Consider the following 18886-nt stretch of genomic DNA (forward strand, 5'->3'; position numbering starts at 1 on the left):
TCGATTTCACATTTTATGTTATCTACAGAAGATGTGAATTATCCTTCATGCATACATCACTTTAGATCTGAAATCGACCAAGTAAAGCTAAGTAATAATGACACACGGGCAATTCTAAAACAACATCTTTTGCACAGAGTTCAATGGGATTTGAAAAGTAAAGTGGCAGTTGAAACTCTAGTGATAACACTTTTACAGTGCATGATGGGGCTTCCTTAAATCATCCTCTGCATAAATTCTATTGCTTAAAAATACTACTTATAAGGTGCAATTTTTTTCATCAACATAATACCATGTTTAGCCGTGACATTGGGGCCCACTCCATACACCCCATAACTAAATCGGTGAGTCTAAGAGTCAGCGCACGGCCTGGCGTACAAGTACTAAGGCGCAACACTGTGATTGTAATTTGGGTAAAACTGTCACACGGAGAGACTGGTGGTAAAAATGGTAACCAACCAATGAAACCTATGAAATTTATATGAGTGATATAAATATAAATCGAAATGCTATTTTCAATAATTATGTTAATAAAATCAAATAAACAATGTTTTCAAGTCACTTGGATATAGGTGATGGGGTACCGGCCCACTGTGTCTGTATAATACTATGCTACGCCCTTGTATAACTAAAGAAATAAAATAATGGTATTGTAGATGTCACCGACGGATTGTATAGTATTCCATGCCCGTAGTATTGTATGATATTTTGATGTATAGTAATGATATAGCATGTAGAAAGAAAATATATACAACCCATTTTCTGTCACGGATTTTGCCTGTGTGTTCTATTTTTTAAAAAGTACATTGGATAAAAGACAATAAACCACACCATTGTAAAGTAACACTACACAGTCAGTCGTTTCAAATTTTGAATTTTAGTTTTGGTTTTGGTCACGTGGTTTCCTATTATCCTGCCTAAGCTCTTGAGTGACGTCATTATCGATATCTTTGTTTGTATCCTTTGGTAGATCCTCTTTAATTTCTCTGAAACATCCCCATGATAGGGAATGGTGACAAAAGTCTTGGTACCAGAAGACGCGGTAGGTTCGCTAGCTGGTTTAGCGTCTTTTTCACCACGATTTAGGGCATTGTCGATTGCCCAGTCTTTGTAGCCACACGTTTTTAAAGCGTGGCGCAAGTGTTGGTGCTCAGTGATCTTATCAGAGTCCTTTGTGATGATGGTATCAGCCCTGTGATAAAAAGTATTCATTACACCGAGTTTCTGGACCGTAATGGATGATTAGAGCTGAACTGCAAATATTGATGAGCATGTGTTGCTTTGCGAAATACTGATACTGAGAGAGTACGATCTTGGTTGACAGTAATCAAGCAATCCAAAAATGGAAGTTTATTGTCCGTCAGACCTTTTTGTGTGAATTTGATGTTATTATCCACTTGGTTGATATGCGCGAAAAAGTTGTCGAACTCCGAAGACTTGACACTTGACTATAACACACGTATCGTCAACATAACGATACCATTTGGAAGGTGGAGATCCGGGGTAAGACGACAAGGCACACTGTTCGAATCGCTCCATGTACAAGTTGGAAATAATCGGCGACACAGGGCAGCCCATCGAACAACCATGACATTGTTGGTAAAAGTTATTGTCATAACTGAAGTATAAAGTATTATATAAACATAGGCTCAACAATTCACAAATCTGATCTGGCGACAAGTTTGTGCGTTCGGCCAAAGTTTGTGTGTTCGGCATCACTACACAATTCAAGCGAACCAATACCCTGCGGCAGTCGCTAGTACACCCAAAGGACAAGCAGCCCAAGGGCCGCATAGTGGTGTAGTTTATCAATCAATCAATCTTTATTTTCATCAATCTCATTACAAACATTATAGCAATATTATATACAATTATTGTGTATTAACAAGATTTGATGAAGGTAGGTACATCACAAAGCCGAGGCCTGTTTATGGTGTCCAGTGCGCTGAAGATCATGTGTGCCAAGAACATTACATTGGCGAAACCGGCCAACCACTGCAGAGTCGCATGTCCCAACATCGACGCGCCAGTTCAAGTGGCAGCTGTCTACAAACACCTTGAGGGCAGCGATCACAGTTTTGACATTGATGGCGTTGTCATTTTGGACCGTGAACCCCGTTGATTTGAACGGGGAGTAAAAGAAGCAATGTGGGTACGAGCCGAACAACCGTCCCTCAACAGGAGCGGGGCGTTAGAGTTAATCTGTCACATGATTGGGATCGGGTCATCAAGCAACTTCCTTATCGATTGACCTCGGATGACCCTAAATTATCCACCCAGCTGAAGGCCAAAGGTTTTGGCCGAAACGTCGGTGATTCCATCTAACCAAAAGTGAGTTTTTCTGGTTGCCCAGATTTAATCACCTACTAATATTGATCAAATCCCAGATGACTGAAAGTATACACAGTGTTAATATTTGGCCATAGTAGCTTAAAACTTTTGCGCTGGAGTCGGGCGAAGATGCAATTTTATCAGTTTCGCCGTCGAGCAATGATTAAAAGAGGAAAAAGGAAAAGTGATCTTGCACGAGAATTGAACCCAAGACCTTTAGGTTAACGAGACCAGCGACTTAACCACGGGAGCTTCATGCTTAGGCAGACTGGGAATTCAACCTATAAGCGCATTAAGCGTTAACTTAACCCTACCTCCTTCGTGCAAGTCGTCCCAAATGTGGCTCGGGTTTGAGCCACGGTTGTTTGATATAGAATTGGCTTCATTATTAACTAAATGCAAACTATAGATGGCGCTGTTTATCCTAAATCATATTTCTTTATTTGCAAGGGGTAGGTGATTAATACTGCTATTAAAACAGTTGGAATAGGTGAAACAAGCAACAAGGAAATTTTATAAACATATTTTATCAAACAATAAAAGGAATTATTTGTATTAAAAGCTTGAAACAGTAATTTTCAGTAACTAAATAGCGCCACCAATTTTGTCATTAATAGATACATTTTATATACGAAAAAGCTATAAAAATGCTATAAAAGTTAATAATTTTGTAAAAGAGGGAAATTAAAGTTGAGAATGACTCAAAAGTATCTGTATAAATTAGCATGATATCACATTTAGCTGTTTAAGCCTAAATTTGGTTGTACATGATGTTTTGTTATGTTAAAAAAACCTAATCAATGATCCCATCAAACAACCGTGGAGCCGTCCTCACCATACAGGAACATAACATGAAAAACAATTATGGCTTATACCTTTGCACCATGTTTCACCATTTTAATGAGCTTCAATAATGGCAACATTTTCTGCGCGAATGTGTACCCTAATTCTGTTGCCAAAAGGTTCTGGATTCACTAAACTTCAAGAACATTTTCCAACCCCATCCCCCAATGTCAAAAGGAAATCTATGCCTCTCCCCACCACCGTACCTGCAGGGGCAAGGTCGAGTCTGGTGGGTCGAATGTCGAATGCCTTAACGATTGAGCTAACTTGACTGCTAGCTATCTTGATTGCAACCTACACAGTAAATGGATGACCTGGTACCTCAGACCATTGTCCAGTTCATTTTAAACTGAACGTGTCGCTGTACAGAGTTTAACTCTACAAGCGCAAAGTGTGGCAGTACAATAAGGCTGACTACTGGGGGAGTGAGAGATTTTCTTGCATCTGTAGACCTAGTCTCTTGCACTTGGATCTTATGATCCAGAAGAAGCTTGCAGCAACATCACCACTATTATCAGCGATGCAATGGAGATTTTCATACCAGCAAAGCTTGTTTGTAAGAAGACTGGTGATAACCACTGCAAACGAGCAGCAACCAAGAAGCGCCGCTTATCTAGGAAGCTAAAAAAGAATAACACCAAGGAAAACATGGATACGTTTACAAAAGCTATATGAGTACAATCATGCAGAGAAGGTAACCAGAAGGGGCTATAACAACAAGTTGAGGAAAAACTCTCAGATGGCAGCCTCAGCAGCAAGAAATGGTGGAACACTATTAGCACCCTGTCTGGTAAGTCTACCAGAGTTGACATACCGGTGCTGAAGGACGGGCGTCAAATCTATACTACATCAAAAGATAAAGCTGAAAAATATTGCCAGACCTTTGCTTGCTAAATGTCAGCTTGCAGATCGCAGAAGAATCTGCCCCTGAAGTTCAGCATTCAGCAACGTGCTCAATGGAAAAGATAGCCTTCAAGGTCAATGATGCTAGGAAGCTTCTTCGGAATCTGCAACCAGATAAAGCTACTGGTCCTGGTGAAATCCCGGCAAAGAGTCCCCGGTCCCCGCACTCCGTGCATCCGCGGGTATTAATGCTTGTCGGTGAACTTTAAAAACACCCCCTTTTGCATCTCATTTCGCGAAGTTTTTAGGGGAAAATCACCCCTTTTTTAGCGATTTCGCGAATTATTTGCCCTTCGAAAATACCCCTATTTTCGCTAAAACACGAACGATATTTCTAATAATGCCCTTTTCTGGCAAAAACGTGTAGGCTGTTCGATGAAAATACCCTTTTTTTTCAATTTCGCGAACACGTGGTTTGAAAAAACACCCCTTTTTTGTGTGTTTCGCGAATCGCGTTTCTTCATCTGAAAACACCCCTTATTTCGCAAAATTTTCGACGAGCATGAATACCCGCGGATGCACGGAGTGCGGGGACCGGGAAAGAGTCCTGAAGGAGTGCGGCGCATAACTTGCAAGACCACTCAGCCTGCTGTTTGAGATTTGCTTCTTCAAGGGAGTTTTCCCAAGCCAATGGACGACTGCACCTGTCATCCCTATTCACAAGAGAGATTCGAAGTCTAATCCATGTACTGCCCGATTTCTCTGCTCTGCATCATCAGCAAGGTCATGGAGGCTGTTGTACAGAACCAACTTCAGAAATACCTCGTTGGAACCAACTGATATCGGATAGACAGTTTGGATTTAGGCCACACCAAAGCACAGCTGATATCCTTACAATCAGTCACCATAGGCCATTTAATAAAAGGCACTAAATTTATTGCACACGTGACCCATGGGCGCTGCCATACCAAAGCCACCAAGTGATCAGTAGATATGCTACAACACATAGAGGTAGGAATTTTCCAGACAAATATCATCAAAATTGCTGAAAATGTACATGGCAACTTAATTACACATTGGGAATTCTGCTTTTTTAGTATGTTTTCAAGAACTATTATTTTGGAAAGTTTTACAGACGAAAAAAAAGTTATCGACGGAAACTCATATAATATAATACTACAAAGTTGCAAATAAATGCCAAATTTGCTAGAAAATTTGGACATGCATCCCGCCTTTCCAATTGAAATACACAGGAAGACCACCCGCTGTGCTAAAAGTCACTTTTCCAGACACCCTGTCTAGAAGCTGTAATGTCAGCGCCCATAAAATGGTCTATGATTAAATTAAGTGCTTTTACTTATAAAATACCCTAAGATGACTGACCCAAGAGTAGTCCAACTCCCTGGACAGAGGCAAGGAAGTGCACCTGGTTGCTCGAAACTCCTGCTCACCTGGATTAGCTACCTGATAGATCGTTCCATCAAAGTTGTCTTATCTGGATAGTCAACAAGTACTTCCTCCATCAATGCATCAGTTCCCCAGGGGTCAATATGTTGCCAATGTTCTCTGTCTTCATTGATGACCTGGGTGATCGTGATGATCGTGAAAACCAACTCTGCCTCTATGTAGATGATTCTACCTTGTTTTATGAGATTACATCTAGAGACAACCCAGTCCCTGAAGCTGTTACTGCTAGCCTGAACAGAGGCCTGGAGGAAATGAGGATATGGGCAGACAGATGGAAGGTGCCCTTCAAGCCATCGAAATGTGGCAATGACAATATCAAGAAAAAGGAATCAACCAAGCTAGATCTTCTGTTTAGTACCACCAAACTGGCTGGAGATCCTTGGAGTCGCAAGCTAACCTGGATATAGCACATTTCTAACGTCTCATCCAGAGCAGGACTGAAGCTGGGCAAACTGAGGAGAGTTGCAAATAAACTTGATATCAAAGGCAGAGCAACCGGGTACAAGGCTCAAGTGTGATGGAATACTCCTCACTGTCTTAATGAGTGCCAGCGTCACCACTTTTGCTACAAAAGATTGTTTTCTGGAAAGAACTCATCAACAGAAGTATTTTGGTGGTTAAATGGTCAAAATCGGTCAAAAACTTTTCGAATTATGAATTTTCAAAGTTTCCCATTCTGACCGGTCATTGGAACGAAATAAATTGACAAAGTCTAAATATAGCAATGTGAGCAAAATTGGTATAAGCATATATTTACCTTTTTATATTTCTTTATTTTAATATATATGCAAACATGAAACAAGCATATTGTGAAAGTATCAAAGGGTTTCTTATGAAATGGCACTTTACTAGTCAATAGCATGAAGTATTTCTTCAAACCGAGGCACTGAAATCATGCTTTTAGAAAACATCTGCCAAAAAATCATCCATAATGGCCAAAGTGACACAAAATCAAAAGTCCAGGTGAACTTTTTTCCACAACAATATACACTACACATAAGAAAAATACTAATGTACTACAAGGGATTTGCAACATAGGAATCCAAACAATCAAGTACCAACATGCACAGCTTTGTCCTGATATCACTTCTGGGGTTTTAACAAAATGTTTAACCTCTATTGTGATTGGCAGCAGCATAAGGTATCTCTTTGATAGCTGATAATGCCCAGCCATTCAGCAAGTGGCTAATAACTGACCTTGATAGGCTTGAATGAATACTGTCATGTGCTACAAAACCATCACACTCCAGGGCCTGGTCACTTTTATATACAGGGAGCACAGTACTTTAACAATGGAGTGAAAGACTCATTATTGATTAGGCGCGTATTTTAAAAGTACAGCTCCTGTGCGTGTATAGCAGCAAGTCAGTGCAGATGGTATAAATATAAGAAAATGTTTAGGGTTGAGATCAGGTGAATAATACAACAAATGAGCATGAAACTTCACATTTATGTTCAGAAAGGTGTCTATTTAACATGATTCGAAAGGTGTTTGGAAATTCCAAAGGGAAGCTGGTGATTTAATTTTTAACTCGTGATCTACTTGTCCGTTGTTTTTTTCCTTTTTACAGAGGGTATGATAGAGGTAATAACAACAACTCTGCCAAATTACAGCTCAGTAGGTCAAGGTGTTCACCTGATCTTATTCATCTGAATATTTTGTGCCATTCTGAGCAGTGCTGCACTGGGCCACTGGCAATTAAGCGCACTGTGGCGATGGACCAATTTTGACTCACACTTACAGAAAAACCAAATAAGTTATGATGCTGTAATTTGCAGGATAGTTACAAAACATAATTGGCATTAACATCTCCAATTTTTACAGAAAAATTATGAAAAATAAAAGAATGAGCTCAATTTAGAAATGTCTGTGCAAGCAGTGCACAGTTGAGCTCCCTGCATGTCTATGGGAGTGTTCTAATCAAGTTGATGGTTCATTGGTCATCCCTAATTTAAGCATCTTACATGTATTTCTCGTGTCTGATGCTTTACTGTACCCCTTCACTCTTGTTGTTCCTGCTGTGGACCACTGATTGGCCCTTGTTTTTGTCTTTTATAGTGCCTATATAAGTTCTTGGCCTGTGTCATTCCTCATGGGCTATTGTTCAATAGATCTAGCATTTAAAAAAATGACCTCCTTTCTAGAAACCACATTTCTCAAATAAATTATTTTCAAAATTTCATTTGCCAAGGAGTAATTTGAGTTAGTTATTTACAAAGCATTTTGAAAATTTGGCCTCTGTATTATTGACCTAATTTACTCAATAACACCTCAACTAAGTACTCTAGTGTAATGATAATTTGTATACCTAGCAATGATAGGAACAATTTAAGTATTACAACAAAACAAAATTATAATTTTGGCCCCATCATGACCTTCAACCCCTCATGGGAAGCACACGGGGCATAGAAAAAATGAAACCAATTATAGTTTTACCATTTGAGGTGTAAGGATGCCAAAAATACATTGGTTCCGCTAATGTAGCAAGACAAAATACTAATTCACATATCGCTACACAGTGCCATCTACTACTCTGTGGTTTATTTAGGCCGAGTAAAAAAATACATGTTTCTCGTCTGTGCCCTCCTCCTTTTTTGAAGATTTTTCAAATTTCTTTTTATTTTGTAAACTTTCAGTTATAACTTGTTGAAAAAGATGTTTCAGAAGTTGAAACTTATTTTACGGCTTTGTAAATGCATAATACATCATTTATGAAGAGTTTTGTGATCACTAGAGGGGCCTACCTCTCAAAACAATAACATAAAAAGGGCCTTCTCCTTTTTCCCAGATATCAATCTGTATGTCGAATACCCAAAATATGGTGCCAAATACAGGTATTTAGTGTCGTTTTCCAATAAAAAATAGAAAATAAAAAGCCCCCATTTTTAAAAACCCGGACGAGAAACATTTTTTTATTTTTACTTGGCCTTATATGTCGTATAAAAATCTTTACCATTTCCCAATTTATGCACAAGGATGGAAACACATTGTATTTGAGTACCCCAACCGACCCCTCCCGTTGCCACCAAGGTTAAAACATTAAAGCCACAGATTGCTATTTATTTCTCAGACGTTTTTTAGTTCCCCTGGGCCATCCAAAATGACATGAATTACTCCCCATTCCACAAAAATACAGCGCTTATTTTTTTGGATAAAGAAAATATTATCCTGTTTGGCTAAATCTTAATATTTTAGTTTATTTAGTTCTAAAATTTGAATAGTTTTGCAATTTCAGGGAAATGGGCCAAAAACATGCAATTTTGCATGATTTCTGACAATTTCAGTCTCAAAATTTTTAAAGACTTGACACAAGTCTGAGCATTAAAAAAAAAGGCCGAGTTTGCTCATTAATTTAGTACCGTATTCATTCCAATAAGCGCCCAGGGCGCTTACCAAAGTCATTTTTCGTGGGCGCTTATTTTTTACCTGGTTTACCTAATTTTTTTTTTATTTTTCGTTTATTAAAGACAAATTGACGTAGGTTATAAAAGGGTCCTGAGACGTTCTAGTAGTTTTACACAGGACTTGTAGTCCTCCAGCTATTTCACTGTATCGACATCTATCTGTCACTTCCAACATTAATGGTACCCTTTAGCAAATTGGAAATACCCTGGGTGGGCGCTTATTGGGGGCATGGGCGCTTATTGGAATGAATACGGTATGTTAACTTTGATAACTGGTTATAAAAGATATAATAAAATGCATTTCCTGAAGTCTTTGGCTTGATTGTCACAGCATTCGAAAAACACCAGAAAAACTTTTTTCCTACAATTGGCCAAATATTAAAAGTTGACTTTCATTGTCAGTTAGAACTAACTAAAGGAGTATGATTTAGCTATGTTTCATTTGACATCCGTTGGTAATAGTTTTTAATCCAAAAAATATTATTAGTGCTGTATTTTTTCTGGAATGGGAAGTAGTAGGACTACAACTAATAACTACTGGCCAGTTGTTTCTAGCTTTGGCTTTTTAAAAAGCAATAATACGCAATGACAAGTTATTTTCTTATAACTTTGAAAAAGAGAAATCATTTATTATTATAGTCATGATAACTGTACAAAAAGTATGAATTTGGAATAAAATATTTAATTTACAATTCCCAAACAATTATATTACACTTTTACACTGAGCGTTTGCTTAAATACCAATAGATCTATTGTTATACCAGTTAATGTTGACAGTTGTCAAAAATCCTGTGCACCCTCAAAAATATATTCTATATGAAACAAATTAACATTGGGCGATCCCAGTTGAAATCCATATACTCCCTATGGAAGACCTTAATCTCCCACACAGGGAGTGTGAATTACAAATGGGGTTACCTGAATGAGGAATCCTTTTGAAATTTTCACCCTGTTTATGTGGCAGATTAAGGTCATAAGAGGTGTATGGGTTTCAACTGGAATAGCCCATTTCTGTTAAATGAGCCAATAGATGTTTTCCCTAATCATGACCAAATTCATACTGAGCAGGCTTTTGCACCCTCAGAATCCAAGCCTGGTTACTAGCCTTCAAATATGTGCCTCTTTACAGGATCATCCCAGCTTGCCATGTACATGTACGTAGAAGCACAATTTCTCTGTATGCTTGCAATGCAACTGCGTAAACGCATTGATTTGAGTCTGCCAAAATCCCATGGTGTAACAAAGAGGAATTCAACACAGCTTATGAAAGGATGGTTTCAACTGATCTATTGATTATTTAAGCAAGTAGTCCCATACCATTTTGTATAAATCTCCAGAAGATGGACCATTATTTTCTTCCAAATTAAATTTCTCTTGGAATCAAAGTTATACAATACTATTAAACATTTTAAGTCAAATCAATAATCTGCCACCAATTTATTACAAATATTTTGATAAAAATCTGCCATGTGTAAAATTCTCAATTATGGCTGACTCCTTAGCAATGCACACCCCTTCTCATGATATTGAAATGGACCCCATTTCAAATCCTGATGTGACAATGTTTCAAGGCTAAAATATAAGATTGAATAGCCTCCTGATTTGTCACAAAAGTTTGCACAAACTATTCAGAATTTTGCCTTAAGGTGAAGCAACTTCCATTCCTGCTGCTGCCATTGCTGAGAATTCTTTAAAGCACACTTATTACATAACATGTACTGGGCTATTCCAGTTGTAATCCATATACCCCTATGAAAGACATGACCTTCATCTCCAGCACAGTGCTTGTAGATTTCAAATAAAGAGTTGCCCTTCCAGGTAACCCCATTTGAAAATTCGCACTCCCTGTGTGGAAGATGTGGTAATGTCTTCCATCTAGGGGGTGTATGGATTTCATCTGGAATAGCCCATTAAACAAAAGATACCACTTGCAAATGCTGACCTCCAAAAATGTTTTTTTAGATGGTTATCAATATAAAACATTGACAGCGAGATGCATTGCTATATCATTTTTCACCATGATGTGGCAGCATGACGTCATGAGTGTGCATTTCATTAGACGCAGCCTCAAATCACTAGTGTTCGCTCAAAGAGCTGGGGTACACACGCTTAAAGACACTGCATAGATGCACATGTAAAACATCTGCTTCAACACATTGACGTTACTGCCACAGAGTGAAAAATGGTATAGATGATGATGTTACGCCACTGAGAACTGGATCCCGGTATATTATCTAGAATGTGATCTTGCTAGTTACATTGGGAACCAACCGAATACCATTCTGCATGTAATACAACTCGCAGACTACTACAGACCATGTATCAATAGTCAAAGTCTCCGTGTATTGTATAGTGCGATTTCTCGCATATTCATGAGGGCCGATTGTTCGATCGTGCCATGTCTAACAATCACGCCAGCGCTGCGTGCCTTTGCGTATACGCGATAGACCGTAAAAATATGTGGAATTTGCGTAGCAGTCTCGCCTGTCGCATTTCATGGAACAATCGGCCCTCATTATCGGGTGATGCAGAGACTTTGACTGGTGGTACAGCCTGTTTTCTCTCTCCTCTGTGGTAAAACTTAACTTGCTCAATATCATACAATACAACACTCTGGAAATAGTATCTTTGGTTACAAACTAACAAGCAAGTGTTGAAAGTAAAAAAATACATGTGTTGAAAAAAAGTTATACAAAAATTATATAAAATATATACACAAGCTCTGCTTGGGTTTTATTTACATTATATTACAGTATTTTTACAGAATAATGTGTGTTGCATGCCATCTTTGGTTTTAAGTGACATCGAGAAATCAAAGGTGTCATGCTTAGGTCTTGAGCCCATACCTCACCTGGGATAGTCTAACCATGGGCTAATTATTACCTTTGTTGAAAATTTCAGAGGTGCTATAAACCACACTTCTCTGGATGCTGTCATAGACTAAACTTAGGAGATACAGACGGTTCACCAACAGGCAAAGTCCATGTGCTTTGTATGCTGAGAATCCTTGTATATTCATGAGCCTGGCTGATTGGTCGATAGACAGGGCTCAAAATAAGGAGGGCCCAAGGGAAACATCAGTGAGGGCCCGCAAAAGACACATCCGGCGGGCCCAAATGGCCTGCACAAATTTGGCAATTTTTCTCACTTTTTGGTGGGGTTCATAGGTTAAAACCAATGGCCCAAATTCGGGCCCACAAAAATTTGTGAGGGCCCTCAAACATTTAAGATCAAGGGCCCAAATGGCCCTCAGAAATGTCTGGATGTCTAACCAATCACATACACGTTGCATGACTTCTCGTTACACGATCCAGTTGTGTGTCTTCGCATTTACGCAAAAGACTATAAAGTATGTGGTATGTGCATAACAGTTTTGTCATTCCCACTTCATGGAACGATTGGCCCTCATCAAAGGATGATGCTAGCATTGCTGGGACTGTTTGTGAATGGTCCGTATATTATCAGTTTATGGCTAAGGTATGCTTGAATCCTACTCCTGTGATTTTCATCTATCAAAATTAATGTGTGACTGTTAATTGCACACCTTGTGATCTTTTTAGGCGTGTGATGCAGTGCAATCGCAAACTTTATAAGAAAAGCTGGGCAAAATTGCAGTCATCCCACTAACCCCACTTTTTATTAAAGGAGCCAAAAATTGGGACCCTAAACACGGTCTCTGATGTTGGATGAAGTCACTAGTCCCTTTCCTGCCAATTTTTGTAGATAATATACATGTTGATATATACATAAGATTGTTGGGTGGGTCAACCTGCTCACAGAATGACTTGATTGAGAAGTTGTGCAAAACGTGCTCTACACCCTTGCAGAAAGACTGTAAGGTGAGTCAAGGAAGCCGAACAAAAGTTGACCTTTTAATATATGCCTGGGTAAAAAATATCTGCCAAATACACATAAATATCTTTCAAGATTACAATCATAGCACAAATAAACTGAGCACAAAGTACATTGTAGGCTTGCAAATTTTCCCCATCAACGGTTTAAGCCCTTGTTTTGTTCCATAGACCTTTTCAGGAAGGCTTTTACGAAAACAATAATCCTGCATGACCATCAACACATAATCAACCACACAAAAGACACCACATTCAATATGTTGGGTCAAGTAAGCACAGCACAATGGTCACTGGTGTAAACAATCAGAACACACCACAGGCTCATCCAACATGCTGTCGCTAGTGTGATTTGTTGTGGTGTTTCTGAACTTAATTTTTCTGATCAGCTGCTGTAAAGGTCTATGACTGGCTCTGTTGCCATGGTAACAACTCTTGATATCCCTCTTAGAGGTAATTACACAACCAGTTTACAGCAACACAATTAGGATGCCTTATATTACTGTATATTGCTAGCTTCATACTTTCCTGCAGCTTGCCGCTCTGACTTAGCTTCACTGCACAGTCGCACCAGAAAAAATAGCGGTAAAGCCAGCGGCAAGCCGATATATGGATCATTCCAATGCTTTGCCCAAAGTGGCAGATCGCTAGCACGGTTGTTTAATGGGATCAATTTATTAGTTTTTCAAACAAAACATCATGTACAACCAAATTTTAGGCTTAAACAGCTAGAAGTGGTGTCATGCTAATGTATACAGATGCTTTTGAATCATTCTCAACTTTAATTTCCCCTCTTTAACAAAATTATTCACTTTTATAGTATTTTTTAAAGCTTTTTCGGATATAAAATGTATCTATTAATGACAAAATTGGTAGCGCTATTTAGTTACTGGAAATTACTCTTTCAAGCTTTTATTACAAATTATTCCTTTTATTGTTTGATAAAAAATGTTTATAAAATGTCCTTGTTGCTTGTTTCACCTATTCCAACTGTTTTAATAGCAGTATTAATCACCTACCCCTTGCAAATAAAGAAATATGATTTAGGATAAATAGCGCCATCTATAGTTTGCATTTAGTTAATAATGAAGCCAATTCTATATATACATCAAACAACCGTGCTAGAAGTTGCATTCAAGTCAACTCAGGAGGGACGCTGCTCTGAAGTATAGAACAGAAAACAACTTTTGGTGGTGCTGAGCAGCAATATTGACTTTCATAGACATACGAGCGGCGTGCCGCTTGTACTTCATGATGAAGTGTCACACCGCTTAATGGCAGGAAGTAGGAAACCACCATATGTGTTAATTTTCACAAGGGTTTCATATTATGCAGATTTTGCGAAATGAGATAATATTGCAAATTTTACAACACACAAATATGAACATTTGTCAAATCATTTGTCAAATGATAACAATTGGTAAGGCATGAATTTCGCGAAGATGTCAACGCGCACAAAAATCTATGCTCAAAATCGCGAAAAATAACCATTTATAAAGTAGCACATACATGTGAACATCTCAATACTATAGTAAAGACACATTTGGTTGGTAACCATAGTTCACTTCTTCTGGCATATCAGCCAATTTATCTACCACCATTTGACCGCTAGTATGTCGTAACCGTGACGACCGCCTAACCGGAGACATCACCACATCTGTGCCGAGAAGGTCAATCATGTCGGCAGAAGCGTTGATGGCGGCGAAACACTTGACGGAACCAGTATCTAGGGCAGCTGCTTGTTGAAGTGGAAGAGGAGGAGCTAGGGTAGGTGCTAGAGGTGAATCTAAACATATTAGATCGTTCACTGTGGCTGGTGTTGATGGTGTCGTTTTTGACTGAGGAGTAAAAGCATTTGAAGCATCGAACATCTGTAGAAATGACAAAAAAAAGAAGAAACATAAAATTTCTGCAGGTAAGCGCAATAAAGTTGTGTGAATTTTGGTCATATTTTAATTTTATTTTTAAAAGCAGACGTCATATTTGATGAAATCCAATCTTTTCCCCCTGTTTTTATTGCATTTCTGTTGCGTATTTCCTATGTATCTCACTTTCATCATTACCGACTTTGGTCTTTGGACTGACTAGATCAGATTATGTCACATTTCAATGGGTTAGTGCAGTAGCTGCCAGATGTTGTACTATATATAATGCAGAAATTATCAAAGGTCTATAGGGCAGCTATTGCAGATAGGTCATTCTTGCAATTTGATTTCTTCTCACAATATAATAAAAACATCATGCTGACATTTTTTTACTTTTCACATGAACAAAGACGCTTTACCAATTTTGTGCACGGCAGCTGAAAGGAGCACCCCATCATGGTGCATTGGAGAATATCTGCTTGATGTATACAAAATCTAAACAAGAGCCGCTTGGATAGTGAGACAAAAGTCTAAGCGAGCAATTGAAAGTTGAAGTGAGGTGTTTTGTGCAAATTTTGTGCACGGCAGCTGAATGGAGCACCCCATCATGGTGCATTGGAGTATATCTGCTTGATGTATACAAAATCTAAACAAGAGCCGCTTGGATAGTGAGACAAAAGTCTAAGCGAGCAATTGAAAGTTGAAGTGAGGTGTTTTGTGCAAATTTTGTGCACGGCAGCTGAATGGAGCACCCCATCATGGTGCATTGGAGTATATCTGCTTGATGTATACAAAATCTAAACAAGAGCTGCTTGGATAGTGAGACAAAAGTCTAAGCGAGCAATTGAAAGTTGAAGTGAGGTGTTTTGTGCAAATTTTGTGCACGGCAGCTGAATGGAGCACAACATCATGGTGCATTGGAGTAGATCTGCTTGATGTATACAAAATCTAAACAAGAGCCGCTTGGATAGTGAGACAAAAGTCTAAGCGAGCAATTGAAAGTTGAAGTGAGGTGTTTTGTGCAAATTTTCTATGACATTCATGTACAGTATTATGATACCGCAAAGCATAATGGGATACTCCCTTCAGCTGCTGTTAGTTTTGTAAGTCCTGGTGGTTTCCTTTGTTCTTTTTACCAATTTCTAGTAATATACTCACCATACTGCTTGTTGTCAAGTGAGGGCTTGCAATGCCAGGAATCAATGGATGTGCGACTGACTCTGAAAATAGGTAAGTAGAAGATTGAACACATTATAATCACAGGAATTCACATTCACATTTCAATATCACTTATGCTTTGGCTACGCGTAGGCGCTCCAACTTCAAATACTTGGCCAAAAAAGTGACATTTTCTCTTTAAATCGCACTATTTTGTGGTAATAGACTAGAAATAAAGGGTGCGGCATTATCCTTTACGCAAAATAATGTGTCCTCGGCAGTAAAAGCGTTAAATGGGTTTGGCGCGCCTGCCCATTTTACGCTTTTACTGCCTCTGACACATTATTTGCGTGTAAAGGATAATGCATTACCCTTTATTTCAAAAAATAGATAGCCTTTTTCAGCAGCTGGTCAGAAACCTTTGGAAGTTAGTTCAGGGAAATGTTGTAAGCAGTAAACAAAAACACCAATGGCAGCAGAGTGATTGAGACCATGCAGCATGAAATGATTGTTCACACCAATCGTGTAATCAGGAGCGTGGCAAGAACTTCGGGGCCAATGGACAAGGAGCAGTGCAGGGCCCTTTTAACATCTCATTTATCACCCTTATTAACTTTTCGCTTTTTCAAATCACCACAAATTGATTGAAAATGTTTTTATCGCCATGTTTCTCCTGAAATGGCCTAGCTCCATTGTAGGTTACTAACTTCACTTGGTGGCAAGACGGAGGAATAACAGCACTTGTTTACATTATGAGAGCGAACAACAGCACTTGTTTACATTTTGAGAGCGTACACAGCATAAACACATTAGTGATATTCTGATTGGCTGATTCAATTGTCTGGCAATCATAACAACAAACTGATAATCTGATTGTCTAATTTCGTGTAGAAGCGTTGGTCAGTGCAGAGCAGCGCTCTTGAAGGGAACCAAGTATGTCGCTCATTCATGGCATTTTCAAGCCCTGCGATCATTAACAGGACGCTCGCATCAACCAGAGTAAAAGAGTGCCATACTTCTCTGGAATCTAATGTAAATGTAACAAAACATACTCCTCAAAATGTTGATATTAGACTTCAGATCAACAGCAGGTTTTATCATAAAACCAAAATATTTAATATGTTTAGCCCCATGAGAACTACCTACCGATTGGCCAAAAAGAAGTTTTCATTATCAGTTGGCCCAATCAGCAACATTGTTAGAATAATTTCACCACGCAAAAAAATTGGAGTGAATTATTTACAAAGCTCCATTCTGATTGGTGATTTAAGTGAAGATATCATGTAAATGACCAATCAGAGGCAGTGTTAGATCGGCAGGTAGTACTCAGGGGGTTAACGATTGAGAAAAGAGATTGATATATATTTATACCTCTATGTTTGCGTGTAGCTGGTGTTCTTGCTAGCGGTGTAGATGGTGCAACCGTCCCTTGTGTCTTGGACATTGAAGCTGGTGTCTTTACTATTGGTTTAACTACACTGACGGGTGTCCCATGTCTGGACCTTGTGACTCGGCTTGGAGATTTGACCGTATCGTCGGATTCAGTGAGCACAAGCTTACTGATGGTTGTGCATAGGGAGCTCTGTAGGGACAACCTTGGATTGCTGGGCATGAAAGCCTGGGGACGTGGGGTACCTTGACGACTACCTGGTTTACTGCCTGGTGTAGGGCTTGTTCTCCTGAGGAATGCAGCACTGAGTGGGGAACCAGCTAAAATAGTTGGACAAAAGAGGGAAGCAAAACGTTAGATGATTTTGACATTAAAATGAAATTTCTCAATTCATATCAATTCATATAAGTTCTACAGGGGCACGTGCCCTGGGCCCCATTCTCCTCACCTTAGGGGGGGCAGGCGAATTGATCAATTCAGCACCCCTCCAAGAGATGAAAGTGAAGAACTGACTTACACCTGTTACTTTGATAATAGACAGAACAGAATTTACATGGATACATTTTAACCTTGACTAATTCCCTAAGGAACTTAGACCAAAAGTGGGGCTTCATCTTTAAGACCGAAATTCACTGAACTTCATTTTAACCAAAATAACTTGGTGGTATTTGTGTAAATTTTCGCCATTATGTATCCTTGGTCCCGGGTGCCACAACCACTTGCTACGCAACTGTGTGCTGGATTAATATTATATTACAGCAATCCAGTTAGCTCAATTGGTAAGGTGGTCGACTTTGTTGCTTCACGGTACAAGTTTGAGTTCTCATGACAAAATTGAGCTAGCAAGAAATTTCACCTGGACAAGAAACTTACTGCTTACTGCCATTAGTCCCAGTTTACATTATGTACATGAAACTATAGGAGCTGATCCTGGCTGTGATGGTTGATGTATGCTGATTAGGGTTTGCACTGATATCGAACTGCTCATCCCTAAAAAGGTTTATGAAATGATTTAGGCTATTTGGATCAGTGACTATCTGTACAGTGTATAGTCTTGTGGGTCCTGCAGCACACTATAAAGATCACCACTCTGTCCAAGGTTGCATCATAGCCCAAAGTGATCAATAAATCCCAATAACTTATTACATTGAGTAATTCTAGTTGAAATCATTCACCCCCATATGACAAGGTTAATCTCACACACAGGGTGTGGAATTCAAATTGAGTCATCCATTCATCTAACCCCATTTGAAATTCACACTCTCTATGTGAAAGACTAAGGTTGTGTCTTCCACAGGTGGTGTATGGATTTCAACTGCAATAGCCCAATGTCTAATGAAGCCAAGTGGTATATCAAGCAAGGTACGGTTACATGTTGTCCAAAAGGGTCACTTCCCAAATCTATTCCTGACTCTAATCCAAACACACTAGCCTAACCTGAACACTAACCCTAACTTTAAGGTTATACGATGTATTGTTGGTCGAAGCAGCAGAAAAAAAAGTAGTTCACAGCATCTTGCCAATGGTAGTGACTAGTGAGCTTCAGCAAAAATTGCATTGCTCAATTCATAGTGAGCGTGTAGAAGAATTCAAATATCACAGATATACTTTTGTCAGTCCTGTGGTTCTTGTAAAGAGGGCTGAAACAACAACACTTTTGTAAAACATACATAACTCATTAAACAACAATAAATTAAGCAAGTTTTCAAAGTATATGATTTGTAGAATGAACTTTT

The 18886-nt window shown here is 38.9% G+C and overlaps 1 protein-coding gene across 5 annotated transcripts in view; it reads right to left on the minus strand.

Moving 5' to 3' along the window:
- Window positions 1-9932: 9932 nt before the first annotated feature.
- The window catches only part of LOC140140014 (uncharacterized), a 51565-nt gene continuing 42611 nt past the window's right edge, over window positions 9933-18886 (minus strand). For 4 of the 5 annotated variants that reach the window (XM_072161826.1, XM_072161823.1, XM_072161824.1 and 1 more), the window contains 3 exons: window positions 17132-17470; window positions 15761-15822; window positions 9933-14608 (listed from right to left, as the gene is read on the minus strand). In XM_072161826.1, the coding sequence (XP_072017927.1) occupies window positions 14264-14608; window positions 15761-15822; window positions 17132-17470 (746 nt within the window). In that variant the 3' untranslated portion in view covers window positions 9933-14263. The remainder of the gene's footprint in view (window positions 14609-15760; window positions 15823-17131; window positions 17471-18886) is intronic. The other variant, XR_011857197.1, reaches the window with a different exon arrangement.

This window comes from Amphiura filiformis, chromosome 18 (genome assembly GCF_039555335.1).
Source record: "Amphiura filiformis chromosome 18, Afil_fr2py, whole genome shotgun sequence".
Taxonomy (NCBI): domain Eukaryota; kingdom Metazoa; phylum Echinodermata; class Ophiuroidea; order Amphilepidida; family Amphiuridae; genus Amphiura; species Amphiura filiformis.